General features: G+C 43.0%; 3 protein-coding genes across 4 annotated transcripts in view; all 3 read left to right on the forward strand.

Annotated features, from left to right (window-relative positions):
- Positions 1 to 13,177, forward strand: part of LOC145452950 (CCR4-NOT transcription complex subunit 1-like) — a 30,715-nt gene extending 17,538 nt beyond the window's left edge. For both annotated transcript variants that reach the window (XM_080331077.1, XM_080331078.1), the window contains 23 exons: positions 1,594 to 1,881; positions 3,750 to 3,872; positions 3,936 to 4,127; positions 4,620 to 4,724; positions 4,788 to 4,928; positions 5,111 to 5,335; positions 5,427 to 5,495; positions 5,562 to 5,726; positions 6,312 to 6,527; positions 6,971 to 7,140; positions 7,855 to 7,954; positions 8,020 to 8,151; positions 8,215 to 8,313; positions 9,158 to 9,310; positions 9,371 to 9,534; positions 9,701 to 9,818; positions 10,048 to 10,149; positions 10,212 to 10,385; positions 10,998 to 11,147; positions 11,209 to 11,389; positions 11,458 to 11,590; positions 12,670 to 12,804; positions 12,865 to 13,177. In XM_080331077.1, the coding sequence (XP_080187203.1) occupies positions 1,594 to 1,881; positions 3,750 to 3,872; positions 3,936 to 4,127; positions 4,620 to 4,724; positions 4,788 to 4,928; positions 5,111 to 5,335; positions 5,427 to 5,495; positions 5,562 to 5,726; positions 6,312 to 6,527; positions 6,971 to 7,140; positions 7,855 to 7,954; positions 8,020 to 8,151; positions 8,215 to 8,313; positions 9,158 to 9,310; positions 9,371 to 9,534; positions 9,701 to 9,818; positions 10,048 to 10,149; positions 10,212 to 10,385; positions 10,998 to 11,147; positions 11,209 to 11,389; positions 11,458 to 11,590; positions 12,670 to 12,804; positions 12,865 to 13,018 (3,489 nt within the window). In that variant the 3' untranslated portion in view covers positions 13,019 to 13,177. The remainder of the gene's footprint in view (positions 1 to 1,593; positions 1,882 to 3,749; positions 3,873 to 3,935; positions 4,128 to 4,619; positions 4,725 to 4,787; positions 4,929 to 5,110; positions 5,336 to 5,426; positions 5,496 to 5,561; positions 5,727 to 6,311; positions 6,528 to 6,970; positions 7,141 to 7,854; positions 7,955 to 8,019; positions 8,152 to 8,214; positions 8,314 to 9,157; positions 9,311 to 9,370; positions 9,535 to 9,700; positions 9,819 to 10,047; positions 10,150 to 10,211; positions 10,386 to 10,997; positions 11,148 to 11,208; positions 11,390 to 11,457; positions 11,591 to 12,669; positions 12,805 to 12,864) is intronic.
- Positions 13,178 to 15,668: 2,491 nt separating this feature from the next.
- Positions 15,669 to 19,010, forward strand: LOC145452275 (transport and Golgi organization protein 6 homolog). Its single transcript, XM_080330490.1, has one exon. The coding sequence runs from the start codon at positions 15,774 to 15,776 to the stop codon at positions 18,810 to 18,812; it is 3,039 nt and encodes a 1,012-aa protein (XP_080186616.1). The 5' UTR covers positions 15,669 to 15,773; the 3' UTR covers positions 18,813 to 19,010.
- Positions 18,840 to 23,988, forward strand: LOC145452283 (ribosome biogenesis protein BRX1 homolog). The gene is made up of 7 exons (XM_080330497.1): positions 18,840 to 19,186; positions 19,582 to 19,693; positions 20,990 to 21,154; positions 21,377 to 21,450; positions 22,614 to 22,800; positions 23,000 to 23,094; positions 23,682 to 23,988. Exons 1-7 carry the CDS (start codon positions 19,028 to 19,030, stop codon positions 23,814 to 23,816), a joined length of 927 nt encoding a protein of 308 aa, XP_080186623.1. The 5' UTR covers positions 18,840 to 19,027; the 3' UTR covers positions 23,817 to 23,988.
- The last annotated feature ends 644 nt before the right edge of the window (positions 23,989 to 24,632 follow it).

The raw sequence follows: 24,632 nt of genomic DNA on the forward strand, positions 1-24,632 counted from the left end.
GCTTGCGCGACGCTCACTTTGGCGCAAGTGATGTTCTTGTGAAATATTGATCATCATAAAAGAAAAAAAATATGAAATTATTTTCTTCAATGTTGTGTGACTGGTATCAATTGATTTGTGGTCGCCGTTAAGTAGCCTGTTTAAACTTCTCAAGTCATCCATACTGTTATAACGTTATAATAATAATATAATAATTGGTAGAGCTTATTGGAGGTACAGAACTCTTTAATATACAATTGAATAGTTTTATCATATTGAAATAAACCTGAATATGTTCGGCCGACACTTGTTAGTGGTAATCGTCAGCAAGTAGAGATGTCACAGTTATACCGACGACATCATATTTGGTGATACAATTGTTGACACCATGTTCTTCCCAATTCTTTGCTAGTCGGTGACGATTACCTCTGACGAGTGTCGGCCGAAAAATTCTGGTTTATTTCAACACGAATATACTATTCGATAATAATTTTTAGAGCACTGAATACAACAATGTATCAACCCCGCAATTAGGTGCTGTACACATGGCAATGAAATAGAAAGAGTAACTATATCTATATTGAATGGCGTGCATAGTTGTAAGGAAAGGATGAACACTGCTGTAGTTAGAATTCACATGTAAATGAAATCAGTTTTTCGAATACTACCCTTGAAGCATAACACTAGTCAACACATATTTTCAGGCAGACAAAGTAAGAGTGGTTTTCAAGGTTCTGAAGGGCACTGATTCCAAATATGACCTTGATTTTTTCAAATTGGCTCTTGTGGAGATACCTATGGGGCTATTTTGACCAAAATCTCCCATTTTCACGGTACTGACTAGATATAACATCGACTCGGTCGTACTATAAAGTTTAGAAATTCAATCAACTTGTTAATTTTACACACAGAAGACTTTTAAATCTAAATACAGTCTTCTAACAGCACTATATTTAGGGGTAGTAGATTTATCATAGTTACCGACTTTCACGGATATCGTGTACATAGATAAACTCCGGGCATGCATATAAGCATTTACCTAGATAGTCATAACGTTGCATCAATTCAATCAGTTTTACGTCAACCACCTATTCCAAATTTGAAATAATCAGTTTGAATACAATATTATCGATATATTTGTTTTTTTGTGCGATTTTCGCCTGTCAGCTATTTAGTGCAGCTTCTGTAAAGGTTCCGGCACTGGCCTGACATAATATGGTCGATCATTCATCTCGTTCGCCCTGTTATCTTTATTTTGTTGTTCTGATGTCTTGGTAGAACCTCGACAAGATGATCAGGAAATATATCAAGACGACTAAACAGGAAGTGAACTTCTATGCTCATGTTTGTGTTCAAGTTTTCGATATGACAAAGATGCAATCTAACAAAACTATTGTGATATTCGTGATCAGCAACCTCGAAAACCCCAGAAACGACATGTTCTACCTAAAATTTCATTTTCATTCTGTTGACCAGTGTAATGCTTGATTTGGAATCGAAATCATTTAGGTGCTCGAGTTTGCACATCCCTAACTACGTGGATTTGGATTTGAGCAAATCACTCTACCGATTTCTGGAATTTAAAATCCAACTTTTGGTTTCTCTCTCTCTCAGCTGAACCTCAAGTTCGAGGTGGAGGTCCTGTGCAAAAACCTCAAGATCGACATCAACGACATCAAGCCGTCGCATTACCTGCGCGACACCTCGCACAAGTACAAGATCGACTGCCAGCTGTCGTCGGCGGGCAAGGCGCCCAGCAAGCCCGGGACTCCGTCCACCGCCCTGGAACAGGAGCTGGCGCAGAGGCTGGTCACCGCGCCGCCGCCCGGCATGCAGTTGCCGGTCAGCGCGCAGAACGTGCCGTCTCCGGCCAGCGCGGCCGCCGTGAAGAGCTACAACCAAGTATGTTGTGAATGTGTGCCGCGTCTGATGGCGTGTTTAATGCTGTTAAATGTTGGGAAGACTCTGGTCAAAAGGGGAAGTCGAAGTAGTCACCGTTGGTAGTCAAGTGGGAGTAGAAATAATGCTGTGATGTAATTTCTCAGACGTTTACAGAATTACTTACTGTTAAAGTTGAAAATAAAGGTCTCGAAAGCACTTGGTAATTTCATAAATTAGCCTTGTTTGAGCAGGTAATCGCAGGAATTACAGAATTGTGAACGTAAATATTGCGGTACGGTATGTTGTCGTCACGTAATGATTGAGTTACTTATCTGAATCATCTATCCACCTTCGTGAAGACACTTTTCAAGAGACTTACACTCCAAAAATACCGTGGCTGGCTTGAGCAGATGACGACAAAGAAAATAGAAGACCGATGTGTCTTATTTGTTTTGCGAGCTTCCCCCGGAGTCTAGAGATGCATTTCCGTCTGGTGCGATCTTGGGAAAAACGTAATCCAAATGTTGCTGGCTAAGTTTTATCCCAGCACGGCGTTACTGAGGCACTGTTCAAAGTTGCCTGGGATACCGCTGAAGATGTGAAGCCATCTACAGGAGTCTGCTTTCGCGGACTGTGCGATTTCGCTGATTTTGGGGATTTTGTAAACAAGGACGCAACATCACTAAGGGAAATCCTTGACCAGAAGATTTGAAGTTGTGGCGAACTCTAGCGAATACACTGACTGCGCAGCTAATGGATACCGCTGCATTTTGCACGAAGAGGAATTGTGTGCTGAGCTAAGAGTCGGAGAGATCAAAGCAACAATGACAATTTTATACTTGGTCATGCACCAAAAGAGTTCCATTCTCTGGTGGGAGAGTTTGAAAGTGCATATACCAACTTAGGAATGCTCGAGGAGTGAGGTGGGAACACTCCATGGAGCAGTACGTATATTGTTAAATGAGAAAAGTCAAGATGATTTAGGCTACTTGTGCCGCTGGACATCGACATATTAATAGTGATATAACGCGTCGATTGAATTCATTAAATCTCAAACTTCGAGGAGAAACAAGATGAGGATCAATGATATGGCTGCCTGAGGTAGAAATAATGCAGTTTTATTCTGGTTCGCGGACGTGGCGTTCTTGTCACCAATGCTGGCATTAACAGAGGATCCATTTTCCTGCGACATACACGCTGCTCGACTGTCGGTGATCGGCGATTTGGAGAGACGAAATGGCTGCGTGTGAGGCACAACTCATCGAATTGTTGATCATTAATATCCTCATAGAAAGACGAGAAGAAGACTGTTTTATCATTCTGGACGTCCTACGGACTGAAGAATTCATGCCCAGGCCTCGCTGAATTCTTGCCTGCTTCAGATCTACTCATCTATGTGAAGCCTCCTTCTCTGTCACGGGAATGAAAAAACCAAAGAGTGCTCACGTTTAACTGACAAGCATTTACCACATCATTACGCGAGAGCAGCTACAACTAAGCTAGAGCCATGACTCAAAGTGCTTGTAAACCGAATTAACTCTTATAATCAATAATTTCGTTATGTTATAATCGATCAAACATTGCTGTCGTCAAGTGGGATTCTCTATAGGAAGAACTCACTGACGCCATATCCATTGATGTTTTAGAACTCGTAAAACGAATGAAATAGTACAAACACCTGGTAATAATGTTCTGTGGCTCTGTTCTCATTGACGTGCGGCCCGATTTATTTGGGTGGTTAGGATTTTCTGGCTAACCGCTGGGTTTACTAGGTTGGCCATAAATTCAGGATATAACTAATCGGTTTTTTGGCCTCCGCAAGGAGTAGTAGTACTCGAGTATCTGAAAATGAGAAATTAACTTCATTATTGACCGCGTCTGCCTTTCAGGCTATGCCGTCGCTTACACAATCAGGCTCCACGGTACCGCGATTCTCTCTGCACGATATCAACATCTTCTCGATCAACACGCTGCAGTCTCACCTTGTCGTGAAGCAAGACATTATCAAAAACGTGAGCGCCTGACGCCACGACGCTGCTGTTAGGGAAAAAAAAAACGCAACGTCCCTTTTACAGATGCCAGCCGCGGCTCAAGCGCTGATCAGGACGTGCGTGAAGGTTTCGGTGGAGCGCGCTGTGCAGGAGCTGCTGCAGCACGTCGTCGAGAGGGCCATCAAGATAGCGATGACGACCTGCGAGCAAATTGTGAAGAAGGATTTTGCGCTGGATCCGGAGGAGTTTCGAATGAGGGTGGCTGCCCATCATATGGTGAGATGGGCTCTGTGTACCAACTGGGACAAGTATTATTGTATTGAATATATTATTCAATTGTATATTTCAATGTATTTGACGACAATCTGGGTTTTTGTCAATCTCAGGACGCTTGCAGCCACCTATTTATCATGTCTGTACTGTCGATGCATATATATACTCCTCGACACTAAGGGCTGCCTTCTGTCAAGGGATATAGCCTACAAAGCACACGTCGCTTATGATGTATACAAATATGTACTTGCTGAAGTGGATGTCCCAGTGTTTGGGACTCTTTTGTGATAGCAGTGCTAGATAGCAACTGAAGCGACAGTATTATCCGAAACTATTGATTTCACCCATCTCTAGCCGAATTTGTGTGTAAGATGCGATTTGCGCATATGTTTATGCGGAAGTTTTTGTTGTAATAAACTTTTTCAAAGTACTCATTTAGTTTTTGGCTACCTGCACTGCTCTAGAAGGTTGCTTCCAAACGTGTTTCTATTTTAGGTCCGCAACCTGACAGCCGGCATGGCCCTGATCACTTGTCGAGACCCGCTCATTCAAACCATCAGCGGACACTTGAAGACCAGCTTGCCGGCGGCCATGGCGAGAGTGAGTTTTTTCGCGAGGGTCGGAATTTGTTTGGTCGCCACACGTTTTTGTGATTTTGTGCAGAACGGCATGCAGCCTCCGAAGGACGTGATCGAGCAGACCGCGCTTATAATAGCCCAGGACAACATGGAGGTCGCGTCGTGCTTCATACAGAAGACCGCTATCGAGAAGGCTCTCATGGACATCGATAAGAGGATGCTTACGGTGAGCACTGTCAGTCTTTCCGGCGTGGTTTGTAAGACACAAAATCGTTGTTTGCTTATCAGATATGTATATCGGGGAGGTTCTGTAATTGGTATCGGCTGAACAATTTTCAAATTAATCGATATCAGTATTTGATTGGGATTGTTACTCTAATTCTCAATAATTAGCCTGATTTTCGGCAGGAGTTCGAGCTTCGCAAGCACGCGAGACAAGAGGGCCGACGTTACTGCGACTCGATGGTGCTGACCTACCAGGCCGAGAGAATGCCCGAGCAGATCCGGCTCAAAGTGGGTGGGGTCACGCCCCAGCAGACCGCCGTCTACGAGGAGTTCGCCCGGTGCATACCGGGGTTCTTGCCTAGTAACGACGCGTCGCAGCCGTCTGGATTTCTGGCGAAGCCCATGCAGGTATGTGACAAAATCCTTTTTTGTGTGCGTTGAACTGGATATAATTTTGGAAATGCGCCATTTCTGAGTGCGTGCTTACGATTATTCGCAGTCTTGGCCCGTCGACGAGATCACGCAAGTCTACGACCGGTGCATCAGGGAGTTGGAACAACACGTGCAGGTGGGAAGCTCGCTAACGCCCTGCCGTCTGAAACCTGGAAATACGTCCCTTTTTTACGCTTTGCAGGCCATCAACCTGCCGCCCGGGCACGCGGTGCTGGCGCAGCTTCGCAACCTGGCGGAAGTGACGGCGACCGCGAGGAACACGAGGGAACCGGTGTCCGCGTTGGCGTTACTGCAGAAGGCGGTCGAAGGGTTGCTGGAACGACTTTCGTTGTCCGGTACCGAAGAGGTGAGATTTCTTGATGAAATTTACCAAGAATAACGGATTTGGTAGGAGTTTGTTTTTGTTTTAATAGCTTGTCCTAAGACCTGTATCTGTTACTGGCTTGAACTTGTAAATATTTAGTTGAGTTGACTTTGAGTGTTAGAAGAATTGTGAATCCGGATGTTATTGTAAGCTGGTCGTAATCTGCAATTTCTTTTTAATTCGTCTATTTTAGGGAGATTATTATTGCAATCCGCGTTTCGTAAGAAGATTTGTGAGATTTGCACAGATAATCAATGCAAATCCTATTTTAATCTGGTTAAAGTCTGCAATTCTGTCCCTTTTCTATCTCCGACTCCATCCTATCCTGGGGAGATTATCAAAATTTTTGTTTCTAAAGACTGTTAATGAGTTTTGCAACAATCGTGAGTCGAATCCTACTTTAATCTGATCAAAATCTAAAATTTGTGATTTGTTCCCAAGTCTCGCTCCATCTTGGTCAATCTTGAATAACGATGGATTGATGCACTTCTAATTGGCCACCAGTCTATGGCTGAGAAGCGGAGTAGCACGATGGAAATATAACTGTCTCTACTTTTCTCTGTGCAGGGGCAAAATGTCACCACGCGGTACCGCGAGTCGCACATCCTGGTGCTGAAAGCGCTGCAGGACCAGCGCGCGTACGGCACGCAGTGGACCAACAAGCATGTGACGCGGTGCCTGGTCGAGCACCGGGACGAGTACAAGTACAACGTCGAAGCCGTCGACCTGCTGATCAAAACGCACCTTGTCAATTTGCAACAGTACGACATGCATCTTGCGCAGGTACGTGGCAAATAGTAGATCTCGTGAACACTTCAACGACAAGTTGAGTCTAAAGGAGCCTGGTTGCCTGGCTGGCTTGGATGTTTTGAAAATATGCGTCACGGTTAGTGCCTCACCGATATACCAGGCCAGTTTTATTCTCAGCCTAGTTTTGAAAACATTGGTAGAAGTACACTCTCAAGGCATAACCACTGCAGCAAATTGCTTCTGACCTCCTGGAAGCACAATATACCCCGGTATCACTGGTTTGTGCTCGTGCGCACCTGGTTGGAATCTTATTGCGTATTATATGAAGGTTTTACTAGGCATATTTTTATATATTGCCAGCCACAAATCGGAAGCTTCAGTATTACGTCACATCTTAATAGCGGCAAAAATGTTCTAACGGCGATACAGTCTTGGTCTGTTGCATTTTTTTGTAGCGGTCTTCCCTTTCTTTGCAGTCGATGGAGAACGGCTTGAACTACATGGCCGTGCAGTTTGCAATGCAGTTGGTGAAGCGTTACCTGCTTGACGAGAAATTGAACTCGCCGGTGAACGAGTCCGACTTATACAATACCGTGGAAACGCTCGTGAAAATCAACACCCACACGCAGGGCACCGCTCCCGACGGGTATGTTTTTTTTTTCTTTGCCGGATGCTCATTTGCTGATGTACTTGCTGCTAAAGTCGTGTGCAAGTTGCGAAAAAGGAAATCACTTAATTTTATATCCTAATACAGTAAGTTTAGCTATCGTTAAAATAATGTCCCGAAAGAACATTTTAGTATACATGTGTAGCTGTACACGGGGCTCCGCACTGGGGAAAAAAAGTATCAAAACGATACTGAGGCATCGCACTCTCACCAATAGACTGGAATGATTGTAATTAGTACTGATTCGATTCCGAAGCTTCAAGCAGAGTGTTAGAGTATGTATTTTTGACACAAGACCGACTGAGGCCAACTGACTACAAAAAGACATTGTTGGGCAAGCTCCTTATTGTCAAAATTCCAGTTGCGAATTTACTCGTGAGTGTTTAAGTGTCTCAAAGCACGTGGAGGATATGAGACTCTACACGCTAGAACTACTGCATTAACGTTGGATAGATTGTATTGTATTGAGTATATATGACACGAAGAATCGACCAGCTACAGGACTTCTCGAAGTTATGTGCTTAGTACCGTCGAAAACCGAATATATTTGGTTGGTTATAATTCGGATACAGATCAACATGAGACCAATGGCTTGTATTGCTGCAATGCGTAGCCTTGAGAGTATCCCCCTCTGTCTCGATTGTGGATACTTTTGCTGCTCGCTGTGATCTGACAATTACTCGTTATTCACAGATTGTCCCAGCTCATATCAATCATACGATCGAACTACGACACAATCATCGATAAAGTCCCCGGCGGACCGACGCACATGATGCATTCTGGAATATCTCAGGTTTGTCCACAAAATTCTCTCTACCTTTTCATCGTCCGCTTAAATCTCGTGTTATTCATACTCAGGCGAGAGAATACGACGACCCGCAGGGCCTCAGCGAGAAGACTGAGTTCCTGCTGACGGAATGGGTGAATATCTATCACAGCCCGGCGTCCGGGCGAGATTCTACTCGCGGTTTTTCGACTTTCGTGCAACAGGTAGGGACCGTGTTAGGGGGTTTGCATTGCGTATTTCTTCATCTCCGTTTCTGTTTCGTTTAGATGCATCAAAACGGTATTCTGCGGACGGATGATTTGATAACGAGGTTTTTCAGGATCTGTACAGAGCTGTGTGTGGAGATGACGTATCGGTTGCTGCGGGTTGGTGTTCTGAATCGTGTTTTTTTTGCCCGGGTTGTAGTGATACGCAGTATTTCAAGCCACGCTGCTTACAGTTCTGGCGCTACTATGTTATGCCTACGCTACCGAAGTATTCAGTCTCTCGAGCGGGGCGGGGAATTAATCGTCATACTTTGTGGCTTGTGAGTACTAGAGCCTCCGCGCTAGTAGTGAGCAGTGATGTATCGGAATCTAACTTTCAATTGTCAACACCTTGATACATCACATTATTCCTTGTTTAGTGTATGTCCCAGTGAAAGTAATAAGTAGGGCAAGTTTTTACAGCTTCCGGCAGCTTCCTGAATACTTGCAAGATATGTAGAATGCTGTTTTAAGCTGTTTGAAGGAATCTTATAGTGAAACTTTTGTCCATTTTTTTCATGCAACTTTTTCGATTTTTCATGAAAGTATTTTCGATTTTGGTGAAATACACGGCCGAATTCGACTGAAACACCGTAAATCAGAGCCGAAGTAACGCTTTTACGGGTATTTCGGGAGCTGAGCCGGAAAATTGACCTTTTTTTTCAGTAAATCTGGGAAGTTGTCCTTTTTAGTCAACCGAGCAAAATGTGGTCAAAATGCGACTTGTGCAGCTTTTTTCAAAAATGAATGCAAATTTCCTCGGATTTAACTGCAACAAAACTTGCCCTAGAAAGCTTAGTAATTGTGCAGGGACAAAGCAATCGATCACTTACACAAACAGTTGATTGCGATTACTTCATGTCCGGAGTTGACACACAATCACCGAGTAGACATGTTCCGATGATTTCCATGACACCGTTCGACTAAGAGTTGGCCATTCAGTGTATCACTTTACGTTGTACAGGACGCAAACACGAGTCCGTCGCTCTTGAACCCGACTCTGGTCCGCGCCAAGTGCTTCCACACGCTCGACGCCTACGTGCGCCTGATCACGCTGCTCGTGAAACACTCTGGCGACGCCAGCAACTCTGTCACTAAAATCAACTTGTTGAACAAGGTAAGGCGCGTTTTACCAAAGATTGACGCAGATTCGGTGACCTCGCTTGTCTCGGCGCAGGTGCTGGGTATCGTGGTCGGGGTTTTGCAGCAGGACCACGAACGGCGGCAGACCGAGTTTCATCAGATGCCGTACCACCGCGTTTTCATCATGCTGTTCTACGAGCTCAACGCTCCGGAGCACGTGCTAGAGTCTATCAACTTCCAGACCTTGACGGCGTTCACGTAAGATGTGTATTTGTTGGTTGGTCATGGGAATTTACGTCTAATATCTGTACTCATGTAAATTTACAATGCTAAAAGTAGCACACGCTTGCAATTTGTCCGCTTAGCTTTCCTGTGAATGTGCGTAGCTGCGTTGCTGATTGTCGGCATCTGTTTTTTTTTGCAGCAACACTTACCATATACTGAGACCGGGCAAGGTGCCGGGATTCGCTTTCGCGTGGCTCGAACTGATCTCCTATCGCTCTTTCATATCGAGGATGCTACTGCAGACGCCGCAGCAGAAGGTGTTAGACTGTTTACATAATAACGATGTGCAATTGTGTATAAATAGCCTGTGTTGCTACTTGATGCGAGTAGAAGCAGCATTTTGAAAGACATGTTAAATGTAATAGATATCAAAATATATAGCTTACTTATGCAATATGTTGTTGGTAAAAGCTTGCATGGCATAACGAAGTTTCTATGTGCTTAATCAATTCGACTATAACTGAAATCCATGCCTTGACTCCGCAGGGGTGGCCGATGTACGCACAATTGCTGATCGATCTCTTCAAATTCCTGGGCCCGTTCCTGAGAAACGTGGAGCTGACCAAGCCTATGCAAGTTCTGTACAGGGTGAGTAAGCCTGCCGCGATTGCGATCCATGTCGGTACCTGTTGAACTGTGTTTTGTTACAGGGCACTTTGCGATTGCTGCTGGTGCTGTTGCACGACTTTCCAGAGTTTCTGTGCGACTATCACTACGGCTTTTGCGACGTGATCCCGGCCAATTGCGTTCAGCTGAGGAACCTGATTCTGAGCGCTTTCCCGAGGAACATGAGGCTGCCCGATCCGTTCACGCCAAACTTGAAGGTACGTCGGGATTGGTAACTAGTGTGCTATGTGGTTCGTCATATTTCCCCTTGCAGAATTTATATGGTTTCCTTGGTCAGATAATAGGCTCACGAGTAAGGCATAATCGAGAATCTGACTGGTTCTAATCTGAATTGAGTAATAAGCTGCGCCGTTGAGTCGATTAGTAACATTTATTATGATGGCGTACATAATCAGAATCAATAGCAAGGTCAAAATTTGTACTTTTGACACAATCGGAAGGAAAATTTTGCCAGTTATTTCGACCAAAATCGATATTTTAGTATTTCTTAGCCATTGGTACAATTGTAGCGCTTCGTTATAATTTTCTGCACAGAAAAGACGAGAGTAGACTTATCTGTACTGTGATAAAGCTAATCTAGGTTTTAGATCTTCATAGGTAGGAAGACAATATCAAAATATTGAGTATTGTCTTGAAAAAAAAACAAGACTCATGGTTGCCAAATTAGGATGACCAAACAAAAGTGAAATTAGTGTACCGATGTCCCAAATAAGGACAATGCAGTTTTATCAGACATCGCCTTATGCAACCCAAACCCAAATGTTGTTTTCCCTTGAAAATCTTATGCTATTCCGACTGTTGTTTCGAAGGTGGACATGCTGCAAGAAATCAACAGCGCGCCGAGGATTCTGACCAATTACGTGACGGTCATGCCTGCTCCGTTCAAGGAGAAACTGGACGGCTACCTGCAATCCAGACTGCCTCAGAACTTTCTTTCTGAGATGCGCTCGAGCCTGCAGGTGCCTCAAATTACTATCAATTTAAGAGCGGTTTCCGAAAATAGCTTACGTTCAAATTCAGACCAACAAGGAAGTCGGGATGAAGTTTAACGTCACGTTGATGAATTCCTTGGTGCTCTACGTCGGCACGCAAGCTATCCAGTACATTTACAACAACAACTCCACCCCGTCGATGGGTTCTATTTCGAAATGCGCGCACATGGATATCTTCCAGCACCTATCAAACGACCTCGACACGGAAGGTAACGGGATCATTTTTTCAACAAGCCTAGGGAGCTTTGATTGCAATTGCACTGTGCGTTTTCGACAGGCCGCTATCTGTTCCTGAACGCTATCGCGAACCAGCTGCGATACCCGAACAGCCACACTCACTACTTCAGCTGCACGTTGCTGTATCTCTTCGCGGAGGCTAATCATGAGTCTATACAGGAGCAAATCACGAGGTATTCACAGTAGCCATCGACGGCACTCTGGTACAAGCAGATTTAGCTGCGTGAACTTTACTCAGTTACGAATAGGAGTAGAGATTTTTAAGACACGTCAAAAGTAGTTGACTGAGTAGTTTCGAAAAGTTCATTTAGTCCTCGCTTGGCATACTTTTGGCATCCGGTCAAAGGTGGCTACTTTCAAATTGCTAGATATATCTTTGCGACTAACGCAAAATGGCTAATGACTAGATCAGGCTTTTGTCGCACTAACACCGTTAGAAAGTTGCACTGAAAATTTTTTAGAATTATTAGGGTACAACCCGACGTCCCGATAGTTATTGGGACACGTTTGGTGAAAAGCTCGCTCTTGAACTCATGCGCTCAAGCTTGATGCTCAGCTGCCATTGGCAAACATCTGTTGGATAATCCCGCTTGTGCGAAAAAAATTATCGAGATTTCAGGTCGTTGGGAGGGGCCGCTCACACTTTCATTTGTGTGCCTTGGAGTCGACTTTAAACAAAATACACCATCTAAGGCAGTGTCAACAAAAAGAGTTTGTTTACCATCTAAAAATGGAACATTGAACGCTCTTGTATTCGAAATTTCATGCTGGTGACATCATGTTTTGTGATACGATTGTTGCTATACGATGTTCTTTTCCATTCTCTGCTAGTTACTGACGATTACCCCTGGCGAGTGTCAGCCAAAAATATTTGGATTCATTTCAATATGAATATACTATCCGATTGCATATTGAAGTTCTGTACCTCCAAGAAGCTCTTAGAAATGAAAAATAGGATAAGTTGCAATACAAAATTCCTCCAAACAGCTTTAAACATCATACTACATATATTCCAAGTATTTAGAAAGCTCGCATTAGCTGCAAAAACTTGCCGTACTAATGACACTACCAAAGATAGTCTTCGATAATATATTCAGGTAATGTGATAAAGGGGGTTCTTAAATATAAGTGGAAGTATTCAAAGAGTAAGCAGTAGAAGTAGGCTTGATTACTATGAAAACGTAGAAGTACATCATTACTGACCACCTCTGCTTGAAACGGTTAAGAATGCCGGACTGGTTTTGTGTTTCAGGGTACTGCTGGAAAGGCTGATTGTCAACCGTCCGCACCCGTGGGGCTTGCTTATCACCTTCATCGAACTGATCAAGAATCCGAGTTTCAAGTTTTGGAATCACGAATTTGTGCATTGCGCCCCCGAGATATCAAAGTATTGATGACGGGCTTGGTGTTGTCGTTGTGACGGTGTTTAAAATGATTGCTTTTTCAGGCTCTTTGAATCTGTGGCACGCAGCTGCATGGGTAAACAATTTGTGCAGCAGTCTCAGCGGCCGATGTCGTCGCAAGCCATCACGTCGGGGCAGTCTTCCGGTTCGGCGCCGAGCAGTATCGATTCTCCGGCGTCTGTGACAACGACGGCCTGAGCACGATACTGGATTTTTGGCCTGTTTTCGATGGCGCCTATTTTACGGACGACGGGTGGCCTTTTTACATCTTTCTTGTTCTTGCTTTCTTTTCGGTTGAGATGTCATGGAATTGTCGGCTCACTTGTTAATAAAGACCTTGGTTATAGATGCAACTTATTTCTCTTGTGTACTAAGGAAAATCGCATTGTTTTGTGTGGAAATGTGTGTTTAGTGCTGCAGGGTTGGTGAGATTATGCGCACAATAAGGTAATAGAAGCGGGTGGAGGCGAGATCAATATATCAAATCGTGGTCTGGTAATCTCGCATTCAACTGACGGCCAAATATACACAGGTTTTGCATTGGGTTTCTTCATCTGACATGCAGCCAGAGAAAATTCTCAACTTGACCTCGGTTGGCAAAGGGGGTCTCGTTAATTTCAGCAGTGAAGTAGTAGATATCGGGCATTACTGATAAATCTTATCAATACATCACAAAATTTCGATGTAATGGAAAGATTGGAGCTAGTGTCCCTCGCTGAAACCGACTTGGAGCAGTCTTTTAATCACACACCAACCTTGGCCTACAGTATGTGAATAAGAGGCATGCACTTCGACAGCCCCCCCCCCCCCAAAAAAAAAAAACGTTGGTCTTGGGTCCCCCATCGGGTAATAAACCAAACTTCCGGGGGGCTTCGCCCCCAGACCCCCCTTCGGCTATCCGCTATTTGCTGATACTAGTCATCTACATTGGGCGTCCATTTACTGAGCCAGCTATTCTCACCTAGAAGCGCGAAAAATTTCAATAATTAATGATTGAATTGGTCAATATGATCGGGAATTGCATGTATATTGATATCAATTTTTATCCCGGTAGAGCTGAGTGAGGTGTGATTGAAAAGGTAGGACCCCTCAATAATAATTATACATCTTCGGGCGTATACCCGTTGGCAGGAACGAAACGGCACTTCGTCAGGCCCCCCGAAAAAACTTGGGTCATGGACTCCCATAGGGTGATAAACCGACCGCCCCCCCCCCCCCATCACGTTGTTCGCTTTTGCCACGAAATCAGTTGTACTGTTTAGCGAGCCAGTGCGAAGCGCGAAAATTTTCGATAATTTATGATAAAATCGGTCAATAAGATCGGGAATTGCATATATATTGCTATCAATTTCTTGTCCTCTCTGCTAACGTTACCAGATTTACCGGTAGAGCTGAGTGAGGAGCCATGTTCCCTTTAAGCTGCGCACGTGCGCAGTGCTGACACGGTCTCTGCGCACAGATTATCTACGCTGCGCACAACAAATCCGAAGTCATGACCTTTTTTTAGCACTGAGTTTTTAGCACATAGTTGAGTGACTTTGGTCGTTACGCACTGTTGTCCAAGGGTCTGCGCAGTGAGTTGTTGAGTGTGCGCAGACTCGTCAAAACGTAGAGCGAACATTGTGAGGTGTCTTGGAAACTGTAGGGCCCGTAACTAATAATTAAACATATTCAGGCGGGCGGACCCGTTGGTATGACCTCGTTGCATGATGTTATTTCGTGACCTCCCGTCTGCTATATCAAAAAATGTAGAATCTTCCAACAGGGATATCTCCCAACAGGGATATCTAGTTTTATATATCCCTGTCGCCCAATCTTACTAAACTAAAAGACGCACACGATTTCAAATTGGTATTTTTTCACTGGCATATAATTTTTCCCTGCCAGATGGAATTCGTCTTCTGAGGTTCAGATTGCCAAGACAGGAACATTCGGTGCCAGTCATATAGGCGCCCATGGACAATTAAACCTTTTGAAGGCCTTTTTGAAAGCTATATATAACGAAGTTTTCGGTGTTAATTTTATCTGAATACTCATTAAGGATATGTTCTACCACCACATCATCTACTGCGAAGCCATTTTTCTCCAGCGCCCCCCTGAGCCCAGCGCCCCCCATATCGCCCCCTGAGCGTTTCCGCCTCCTTCAAAATCGCCAGCGCCCCTTGGGGGGCGCTGGAGGCACGGTTAAGAACCACTGATGTAGGCTATTTCTTCAGTTCAGTACGATTTTATCCGGTCAATACATCACAAGATGGCTATACAATGAAAAGATAGGTAAGTGTCGAAACGACTTGGGTAGTCTTTGAAATCAGGCACCCACCTGCGTAGGCGATGAAAAGAGGAATCATGCACGCTGAATGAAAAGTAAAATAAGATAACATAGAAGGACAAGTGATCAAATGCGGTGGCATGTGTGAGGGAAGGCGATATTGATATGTCAGATCGAGGTCCGGAAATCTTGATGGCTGACCAGTATTCATTCAGTAGAAACTGCTTGTACTTCGACTTGGCTGTGGACAAGTTCGACGACTTTTGGATAGCCGGCGAGATGCTGTTCCACACTTGACACTCCGGCATACTTGATAAAGCGACGGTTTTCTTATGTTCTGTCGTGATCATAATGGTAGCTGTTAATCGAAGATGCGCATGTGTTGTACGCATGTCTTACTTAAATATCGATCATAAATGTGTAGATTGAGAAATATGACCCGCCAAATACCTCATTTACCCATATCGCGGGTCAGCTCAAGATGACTTTGCATTGCTTCTAAAAGAGGCCTGCAGTAAGAAAATAATTTCAGTGGCGATCCTATGATTTGTTTGTTGCGCATGGATGAGCACGTTTCTCCAACATCAGCCTGCCTGAAAACGTCAGTCGGCGTCGCACATGGTTTTGTTTTGTTGTCATTTTACTTGGGTAGTCTCTTCTCTCTATACTTTGTTCGTGTATTGAATGGTCACGTCGATTAGCTCCCAATACTGTATAGAAATACGCAAGGTGGATCGACGGATGGAACAAAATCACGGCTATGATAGATGTGTACATCGCAACAGCGGAATCCGTGATACATTAACTCTGTTCGAAAGTGATAAATGTGCTTTTCTTGGCAGTAAACCGGGATTGAGCAGGTTTCTTTGTGAACTTTTGCGAATATGTAACCATTCGAGCTCTACTTCCAAAGAGCTTGACGGCGATCATGTCTATGAATTGCTACAAGCTATTATCGAGCACCTGTTCAAAATAATTTCAATATGGATCGCAGCCGAACTAGGATCATGTGAGAAAGGAAAACGTTTAATAAGCGTCCAGGACAGCAGGACTTTAACGAACCTAATGAAATATATTTCTGCTCTATTCATTGACCCATATCTGGAAGTACCTGTTGATCGAAGTAAGGTACAGAAGATTCCAATTAATTATGGTCTGAGCCCTCGGGAAAAGTTGTTGTTATTGTGCGAAACATTGACCAATGTGTGCAGTTTAATTGAGCAACACGATGTATTTCGGGAAATTGTCCTGCAGTCTTCGTCAATGTACTTATTGAATGCTCTCCTTCAAGTTTGCTTCTCACCGACGTCTGCACGAAGCATCGAACTACCCAAAAGAAAATCGTGCTTAAAATTCCTTAATACATTGACTACATCGTGGGTCAGTAGAGATCGTTTGATTGAAGATACCATTACTCTTCAAGGCGTTTTATCCAAGAATCCACCAAGCTGGCTAGTGAAAAAGTGTGGATCAATATTAACTAAGATCTTACTGGACACAGATGGTGTTAAGTCTATTGTTTTGGCAATGACATCCCACTTTAGTGAAGACAAAGCGGAAAATAGTTGGGAGAAAATCATCGCCCTGTCATCAATACTATCTACTATGCCCGGAGGAACCAGTTCTGAAAGTTACTGCGAACTTGTTTGTCCACAGCTGATTGACTTGTTGGTGTCATGTCGGAAAAACCCTACTCATTCGAAAGATATAACGAGAGTGGCGGTGACTACGTTGCATGCTTTGCACGAAAAATACCCGGACGATTCGAAAGTGTTTGAAAAAATCATTTGTCAGCCGCTGACGCGCTTTGCGGACGGTTTTGAATTCAATTCTCAGTGTAAACTGTGGGTTGAACTTGTGGACTGTGTTGAAAACTTGCACCAAATTTGCGTATCTCTCGGCGTCGTGCCGGTTTCATTGTTGCTCTTATCATTGAAACCTTACGCAAAAATACTTCTGCACCTTCACATGAATATTCCTGCATCCAATTTCATTCAGTCTCGAATAATGGATCTGTTTCATTCGCTTTTATCAAAAGTCGAACGAAATGAATCCGCAAGTATTATTATGGACTTAATCTGCCAATCTGACCATTCTGTAATGAAGACTCCTATCAATTCCCTGCGGTTTATGCTCGATAAAAACGGCGATGTAGAAGTGAAAATGGATCCAGAATGTGATCCTTCGTCGTTATTACAAAGACTTGATGACGAAGTTCGGATACTCTTTGATATTGTAACTAAAGTTGAATATTTGTCAGGGGACGTATTTTTGTTGTTGCTTAAAAGGCTGTGTGATCCATCGAAGAATATTCCGTTGCCGGTTGATACGAACCGAATTCTAACGTTATCAGAGCGTACTGCCGAATCAATGGAGTTGAATCGAGAACGATTTATCACATTTGGATTATTAAGCTCCCTGCTCGAGTCTTGTGATCCCAACACTCTGCTTCACGACACGTGTCAAGTCCTTGAATTTATCAAGTCCTTCCTGCGTGAACTCCCGGCTAAATTAGCACAAAACGCTGAGGAATCGATTGAGATGTTGAAAATGTGCACCAGCGTTATCGGGATATGCATGCTCTCCAATATAGATGCTTCTCAGAGGCAATGTCTCAAGGACACCGTGCCTTTATTGAAACGTATCCTTAACATGGAAGATGTATTGGACCACGAGACTAAGGAGTTATTGTCTGATCTTGTCACCGCGATTCTCACTTATGGAGCCGTGAACGATTTACCGACGCAAGATTTTTCAGAGACGATGGAAAATTACATAAAAAGATTGAGTACGAAAACTCAAACGGGTGATGTTTCGAGCGAAATGAAACCGAATGAATCAGAAAATTCTGAAAACGATACTGATGACATAACTGGAAAGGCAATCCCGGAAATTGATTCAGATACTTCGTTCGACATTAAAAAATCATTTTCCGAAGCGTTAGATGATATTCACGCCTCTTCTCCAGCGTTAAGAGGTGGCTCTATAAGATACTTGACAAAGTGTATATCGAAACAGCTGCCTTGTGCCACAGAAAAGATGGAAATACTCGCTGAATTGTTCATGGAATCTCTAAATGACAATGACTCCTTTGTGTACTTATCAGCCGTTCAAGGGCTAACAGTTATTTCTTGTAGTAGCGGGAGTTCGTTGCGAAATAACGAGCTCTTCGAAAGGATCGTGAAGGAATTTTTGGACTGCGAGAAACGGGAATCCGTAAACTGGGTTTTTTCAAAGATGAAGCTGGGAGAGATCGTGACCCGCGTTGTGCAGAGTATGGGAGACACCGCTCCGTCTCACGCCGCTAAATTGTTGCCTGCATTCTTAAAACTTGCGAACCATGTCGATTCCACACTGAGAGCCAGCGCCCTCTCGAATTTTGCGGAATTAGCTCCTTTGGCGCCCGATATTTTGTCAAGTTTGCAGTTCGAAATTCGCGACTGTCTGTGCGGTATGTCAGTTTCCGATTCCGATGCTATGGTGAGACGGTCGGCGGCGTATGCTATTCGAAATATTGTGGCAAAATTGTCCGATAGAATCCTGGTAGTTTTCCCAGACACTGTGAGAGATATTTATCGGACTTTGAAAAAGCTTTATGGTTCAGATGGAGACAACACGGTTCAGTTACACGCGCAGCTGGCGTTGGAGGAAATCGAGCGGATCATGAAGACGGAGATCTTCAGACCTCCGACGCTATCGAAAAAGATCACCGTGCTTCCATAAACATTTTAAAATATTCTACATAGGACACAGTTTCATGAATGTAACCGCAGCTTTCAGGGCTTATTAATAGCCCCATGCAGTTTATGTTATCAATACTGATTCTGTTTCGTGAAGTTTAAATTTTTCAACATCCAATCTCCGTCTGAATTGCATATTTTCTTGTTCCACAATGTTATCACTGCTTTTGTGTTTTGTAGACCACTTCATATTCGTACATGAATATATTTTTAATCATGGGGAAAAGAAAGCAAGCGCACACCACAAAGATGCGGAAAGCGAAGCGAGCCAAATTGGCTAAAAAGATCGAGGAAGAAGAAGAGCAAGTCGAGGAAATACCCAACGAACTCACAGAGATGAAGCCGTTAGTCCAGAAGGTATCGTCATATTCAAGTTGATCATGTGCTTCTTGTAAACATGCATTCACCTGTAGGACGATTTCTGCTCCTTTTTGAAGAAATCAAAAATGTTCTATTTTCTGATATCAAAATGTGGTAACCCTAGATATATGATAACTTTTTCAGCACTGAGCTTCTCACCGCTGTCGGCAGAAGTGTAGTGGCGAGGTAATGAAGTTCGTACCGTACCTGGAAAGGGTAAATTTGCCACCATTTTCAATGTTACCGTATTTGCATACAGGCAACATCCTCCAAAATACACCGAGCCAATTCATGACAGCAGTTAGATTTTGACTGACATTCGGCACATGTTATACCACATAAATTGCTCAAAATATGTATCCGTATGTTGAAGTTTTTCCGTCCATTTTTAGGGCAAATGGAAGAATAAGCAGCGTGTTCTCGTATTCACTTCACGTGGGACTAGTTACAAGGCTAGGTTTTTCATCAAGGATTTGGTAAATCTGATGCCGCATGCGAAGACTGGTGAGTGGAATTCGTGTGATTAAACGATGCGAGAGCAGCGATGAGATGAATCCGAATTCTGGAACGTCGAATGCTCTGAGATTTTTTATTGAAATCGGGCAATTGAATAGTATATTCATATTGAAATAAACCCGACTATTTTTGGCTGACACTCGTCAGGGGTAAGCGTCAGAAACTAGTTGAGAATTGGAAACAACATTGTATATCAACAATCGTGTCACAAAATATGACGTCACCAGTATGAAATTTCGTATGAGCGGTAGAGGCAGTGTCCTCTATATCCACGTTTCTGTATGGGGCGATATTTAGTGGCCCAGTTATTCCGTCAGCGGGCGCTGTGGAGTTTCAAATATACCCTAGTCCATAATTTATCCTGTCACCAGTACTGTCGTGTGTTGTAAATTCTACTATGACGAAGGTGAGAATTTACGTAAAGTGGTGGTTCTCAAACTTTATTCGACACGCCTCCCGTGATGAAATTTAAACAATCCGCGCCCCCGCAATTTTTGCAATCCCTACACATTGTTTTTTTGGAATGGAAGAGGGTGTTATGGTCGTTGAGAATTAGGACTATACAGAGAGCAATAAGTTCTGTACCTCCAAAAAGGTCTTCAGAGCAATAATTCTGAGCAGTTCAAGAAACAGTGTTTCTGTCTGGTGGCTTCACCCTTCCTCACATGCTTTCACGCCCCACTGACCTAAGGCGATCATAGTTCCTTCGTTACGTTGACGTGATGTGCATCAGAAATATCTCTGCGAGTAGCCTGTAGGCGGAGGTGGTTGAAGTTGATTTTTTTAGTGCTCAAGTAGAAGTAGGAATATCCTGGATATGTCGAAAAAAAGTAGTTCGTTCGGGATGTCCCACACTTTTTCTTGGCGATCGATCGACTACTTGAAAAATTGTACGGTGTGTCTTTGCGTCTAATGATTCTACAAATTCGTGAAATTTCCGAAAATATGTTCAGTTACTGTACATTCAGGGGCTATTTCTCCCATTCGGCATGTCAGTAGCTGGGCCTGAAAAACTGTAGTATGGAAGTAGTCAAATAACAACCACTTGAGTAAAAAGCGTCGGAAGTAGGCGAAACCTACTTGAGTACCATGAAAAAGTGAATGTACTTTGTTACTGACCGCATATGTCTTTTGGGACTGTAATCATCACACTGTCAATTTGACAATTCATGGAAAAGAAGTAAATGGAGAAATAAATTTGTGTGGGATCGGTAAGAAAGATTGGATCTGTGAAATGCCATGTTTCCGTCTTCACGCTCTGAGATCCTACATTTGCTTATTTAGACGTGAAAATGGACAGAAAAGACCAACTGCTCGTTGTCAACGAAATATGCGAAATGAAAAACTGCAACAAGTGTATACTGTTGGTGGGAAAGAAGAAGAGAGATTTGTACATGTGGATGTCAAATGTACCGCACGGGCCTTCGGCTTTGTTCCACGTGGAATACTGTGAGTTGTTTTAGTTACTATTTCTTAATAAGTCCTTCATTAATTCTGATTTGCATTCTGTGATTTTGGCGATTCGCTTCCACTAGTTGCCAAAAAGACTGGATAATCCTGCATTCAACTTTGCAATCATATCGCGTGCTTTCAGACAAATCTAGACAAACATACCAACTGTACTGATTGAGTCGACTTTTTTAACCAAACCCTTCCTTGCCTCTTTTGCAGTGAGTATGATGAAGGAGCTCAAGTTTCTCGGTAACTGTCTTAAAGGATCCAGACCTTTGTTATCGTTTGATAAAGTAAGAGTGCCACACTAATTCTGTGTATTTTATTCAGTCCGTGTTTTCGAGTAAAATACTGTACGATTAGCATTTGCCAGTGTTGGGATGACTTGAGTCACGTTTTTCGTCTGACTTGACTTGACTCGGCGTATCAGAAATGTGGATTGACTCGTGACTCGGAGCAGAATTCACGAGTCAATTTCAAGTCATCAAGTAATCGGTGTCGATAAAAATCACGGTATCTTGCATATGTTCGGACTGTTCGCGAAAATCTCGTGTACTCCGTGAGAGCGACCAGTCATTCAATGATCTTTCGTTTTACTGAGCCTCCATTGTTCTCTCACAAATAAATTGACCGCAGTCGAAAGTGATCGAAGCTTACAGCTTACGTTGTCGTAAACTAGTATAGTAAAGTAATTTAATAGCAAAATGTGTATTTCTGTTCTCTGCTCTTCTTAACCAAACCTCTTTCTTTATTGAAATTGAATTTTAATATAGTTTATATAGTTCTCAACCATTGGCGCTGGCTCGAATTGTACAATATCAATTTAGAAATGCGTAATGTATTGCATCTTATCAATTCGTTTGTCTATTCTCTATTTTGGCTGGTGACTTTAAACTATGCAATTACTTAGGTACTTTAGCAGTTCTATGTATATGTGGGCGATATAGCGTGCATATTAAACTCCATATCCGTTCATCGGTTCAAAATCAATGACCACTCAATCTGCATATCAGCGAGCTAGCAAAATGCAATGACGTTATCATGCCTCATACTTCGAAAAGGTAACTTGACTTGATTCGTGACCTGACTCGACTTGACACGAGTCACCTCCGAAAATCGATTGACTTGACTTGACTCGAGTCAAAATGTGCAATGACTCGTGACTCGAACGTAGTGACATGATTCAAACACTGGTGTTTGCTGCTGTAACAGTAATTTAGGTGGTACTGGATTAGGCAAATTTGGATTATGGTTAAGAATGTGTTTCTGTTGTAGTAAGTGAAAGTGACTAGTAGGCCTATCCAACTGCGGATTAGGTTTTAGCGAGACGATCATGCGCTATCTATTATCTGTTATTCTTATTAACGCTGAAGTATATATCCACTATCAGTTGTGGTGAACAGTATTTTCTTTCTTGACCTCGTTGACTTGAAGCCAAATAAAATAATCTTTTCAGGCTTTCGACGAGGAGCCACATTATCGGTTACTCAAAGAGATTTTCACGCAGACGTTTGGCACTCCGCGTTACCATCCAAAGAGCCAACCGTTTGTTGACCACGTAATATCGTTCAGTCTACTTGATGGTAGAATCTGGTTTAGGAATTATCAAATCGTCGGTGAAAATGGCGATTTGGTGGAAATAGGTAAGACGTCACAATTGCTTTGTGTTATTTGTTGACTAGGCGCGGAACAAAGCCGCGTTTCAACCTAAATTTGCTTATTTCCAAAGTTTCTTATCGCTGCAACTCGAGAATAATTTTCAATAGTTTTCAATGTCCAGATCGATGTGTTTTCATCTTCATATGTGAGACTATAACTACCTGACCATTACTTTTCTTACAGGACCAAGATTCACCATGATCCTTGCAAAAATACTCGGTGGGAGTTTCGGGGGACCCACGCTTTACATCAATCCAAACTATACGTCGCCGAACGCGGTAGGATTTTGCTGCTCAATTTGAAATGATTGTGTATCTCTTCAACTCCATTAAAGTGTACTTTGTAATCGGTCTCTAGCCGTTCTCAACTGTAGTTTCGGTGAGAGAGCACAAGCTGTACATTGGGGCAATTTTCAAGCCATTGAGGGATGGTTTGATGTGTAATTGGCAGAGGTGGTCATGGTCAATAATGAAGTACTTTTACATTTTCAAAAAGTAAGCTTGTCCTGGTCAAAATCTAGTTTTAACAGTACTAGCCTTCATTTTCTATTTCCACTTGAAGTTGCTTTGACATGTATTGGAAATCGTCATTTCTGATGAGTACCAATACTGGTTGACCATCTCTGGCAATTGGCGACATTTGTTGGTTCATTGACCTTACTACAAATTCCCACGGCCATATGGAATAGTGGCCACTGGATAAAGTTTCGCGAATTTGAGTGTTCGGTAGGCTCTTTGCTTTATTGAGTGAATCACCCTTTGAAGCTGGTTTTCTGTGTTACACTATTCTCTGTACTTTGCCTGTTGCATCTCATATCAATGCAATTTTGCATCCTCAACACAATTTATCCTGTCCTTTACCCCAGTTCCGCAGCCTGAAAAAGAAACAAGCTAAAGCCAAATACGCAAACAAGCAGCTCTCGATGAAGGTGCGGGAAGAGAACAGATCAACCACAACTTTTGCAACTGACGATACGGACGTCGTGTTCCAAACGCGATGAGGACGGGATTCTGCGCACGATGGTCGAGTAGCTGCCGAAAATGACACGGGTGATGTCAGCACCCGTGCGTGGCCAATGTCCGGGATCATGGCTAAATGCAACAAATGCTGACATTGCTTGATGTCTTACCGTATCATCAACTCTTGGCGTTTAATAAAGCTTACATCTTGAATTGTGATGTGGAAGGTTTTGGTGGAGCATAGTATGCAGCTGATAGTGACTTTTTATTGAAGAGCATGGAAGAGTAATAACCTAGTTTGAAGAAGGATAGTAGGTTGGAGTTAGGATAGTTGGAGCCTCCGAATGATTTGATTCCTTCGCACGTGCTTTGTCAGGAAAAACCATGGCGATATTTAATTGATCTTGACTGACTGTAAATTCAAATTGTGTGGGATCTTCACCAGCGTAATCAGCACCCTTGTTATATTGTGTCAGCTAGGTATATTAAGAGATTATAGAGCAGTGGTTCTTAACCTTTTTGATATCGATACCCCCAAGAAGAAAGTGGCAGGATGCAATTACTCATTTTCAAAAATAACAAATTACAGCTGGCACACAATTAATAATAAGACGGCACGAAAATGACGCCATAACGTACACTGGAATGCCTGTTGAAAATATTAAGTCAAGAAGAAGGCTGATGCTGTTTTCGTGTTATCCGTAGTGGTCAAATCTAGACAAAGAGGAGGATAATAGACATCTCATGTCATGTAATTGTCAATCACTAACTCATTTCGTTTTGATAGATGCCATTGCAGAAAATCCTACTTCACATCAAGAACTTGAAGGAAATTCAATCGGACAGTTCAATGCCAT

Source organism: Botryllus schlosseri, chromosome 12 (genome assembly GCF_051294905.1).
Source record: "Botryllus schlosseri isolate E-star chromosome 12, Bs_hap1, whole genome shotgun sequence".
NCBI classification, from domain to species: domain Eukaryota; kingdom Metazoa; phylum Chordata; class Ascidiacea; order Stolidobranchia; family Styelidae; genus Botryllus; species Botryllus schlosseri.

Coding starts and splice junctions, on each gene's coding strand:
- LOC145452275 (XM_080330490.1), top strand. CDS start 15,774: ATGGTCACGTCGATTAGCTCCCAATACTGTATAGAAATACGCAAGGTG.
- LOC145452283 (XM_080330497.1), top strand. CDS start 19,028: ATGAATATATTTTTAATCATGGGGAAAAGAAAGCAAGCGCACACCACA. Junction 21,155..21,376: donor TTTGTTCCACGTGGAATACT/GTGAGTTGTTTT, acceptor CCTCTTTTGCAG/TGAGTATGATGAAGGAGCTC. Junction 22,801..22,999: donor TGGCGATTTGGTGGAAATAG/GTAAGACGTCAC, acceptor CTTTTCTTACAG/GACCAAGATTCACCATGATC.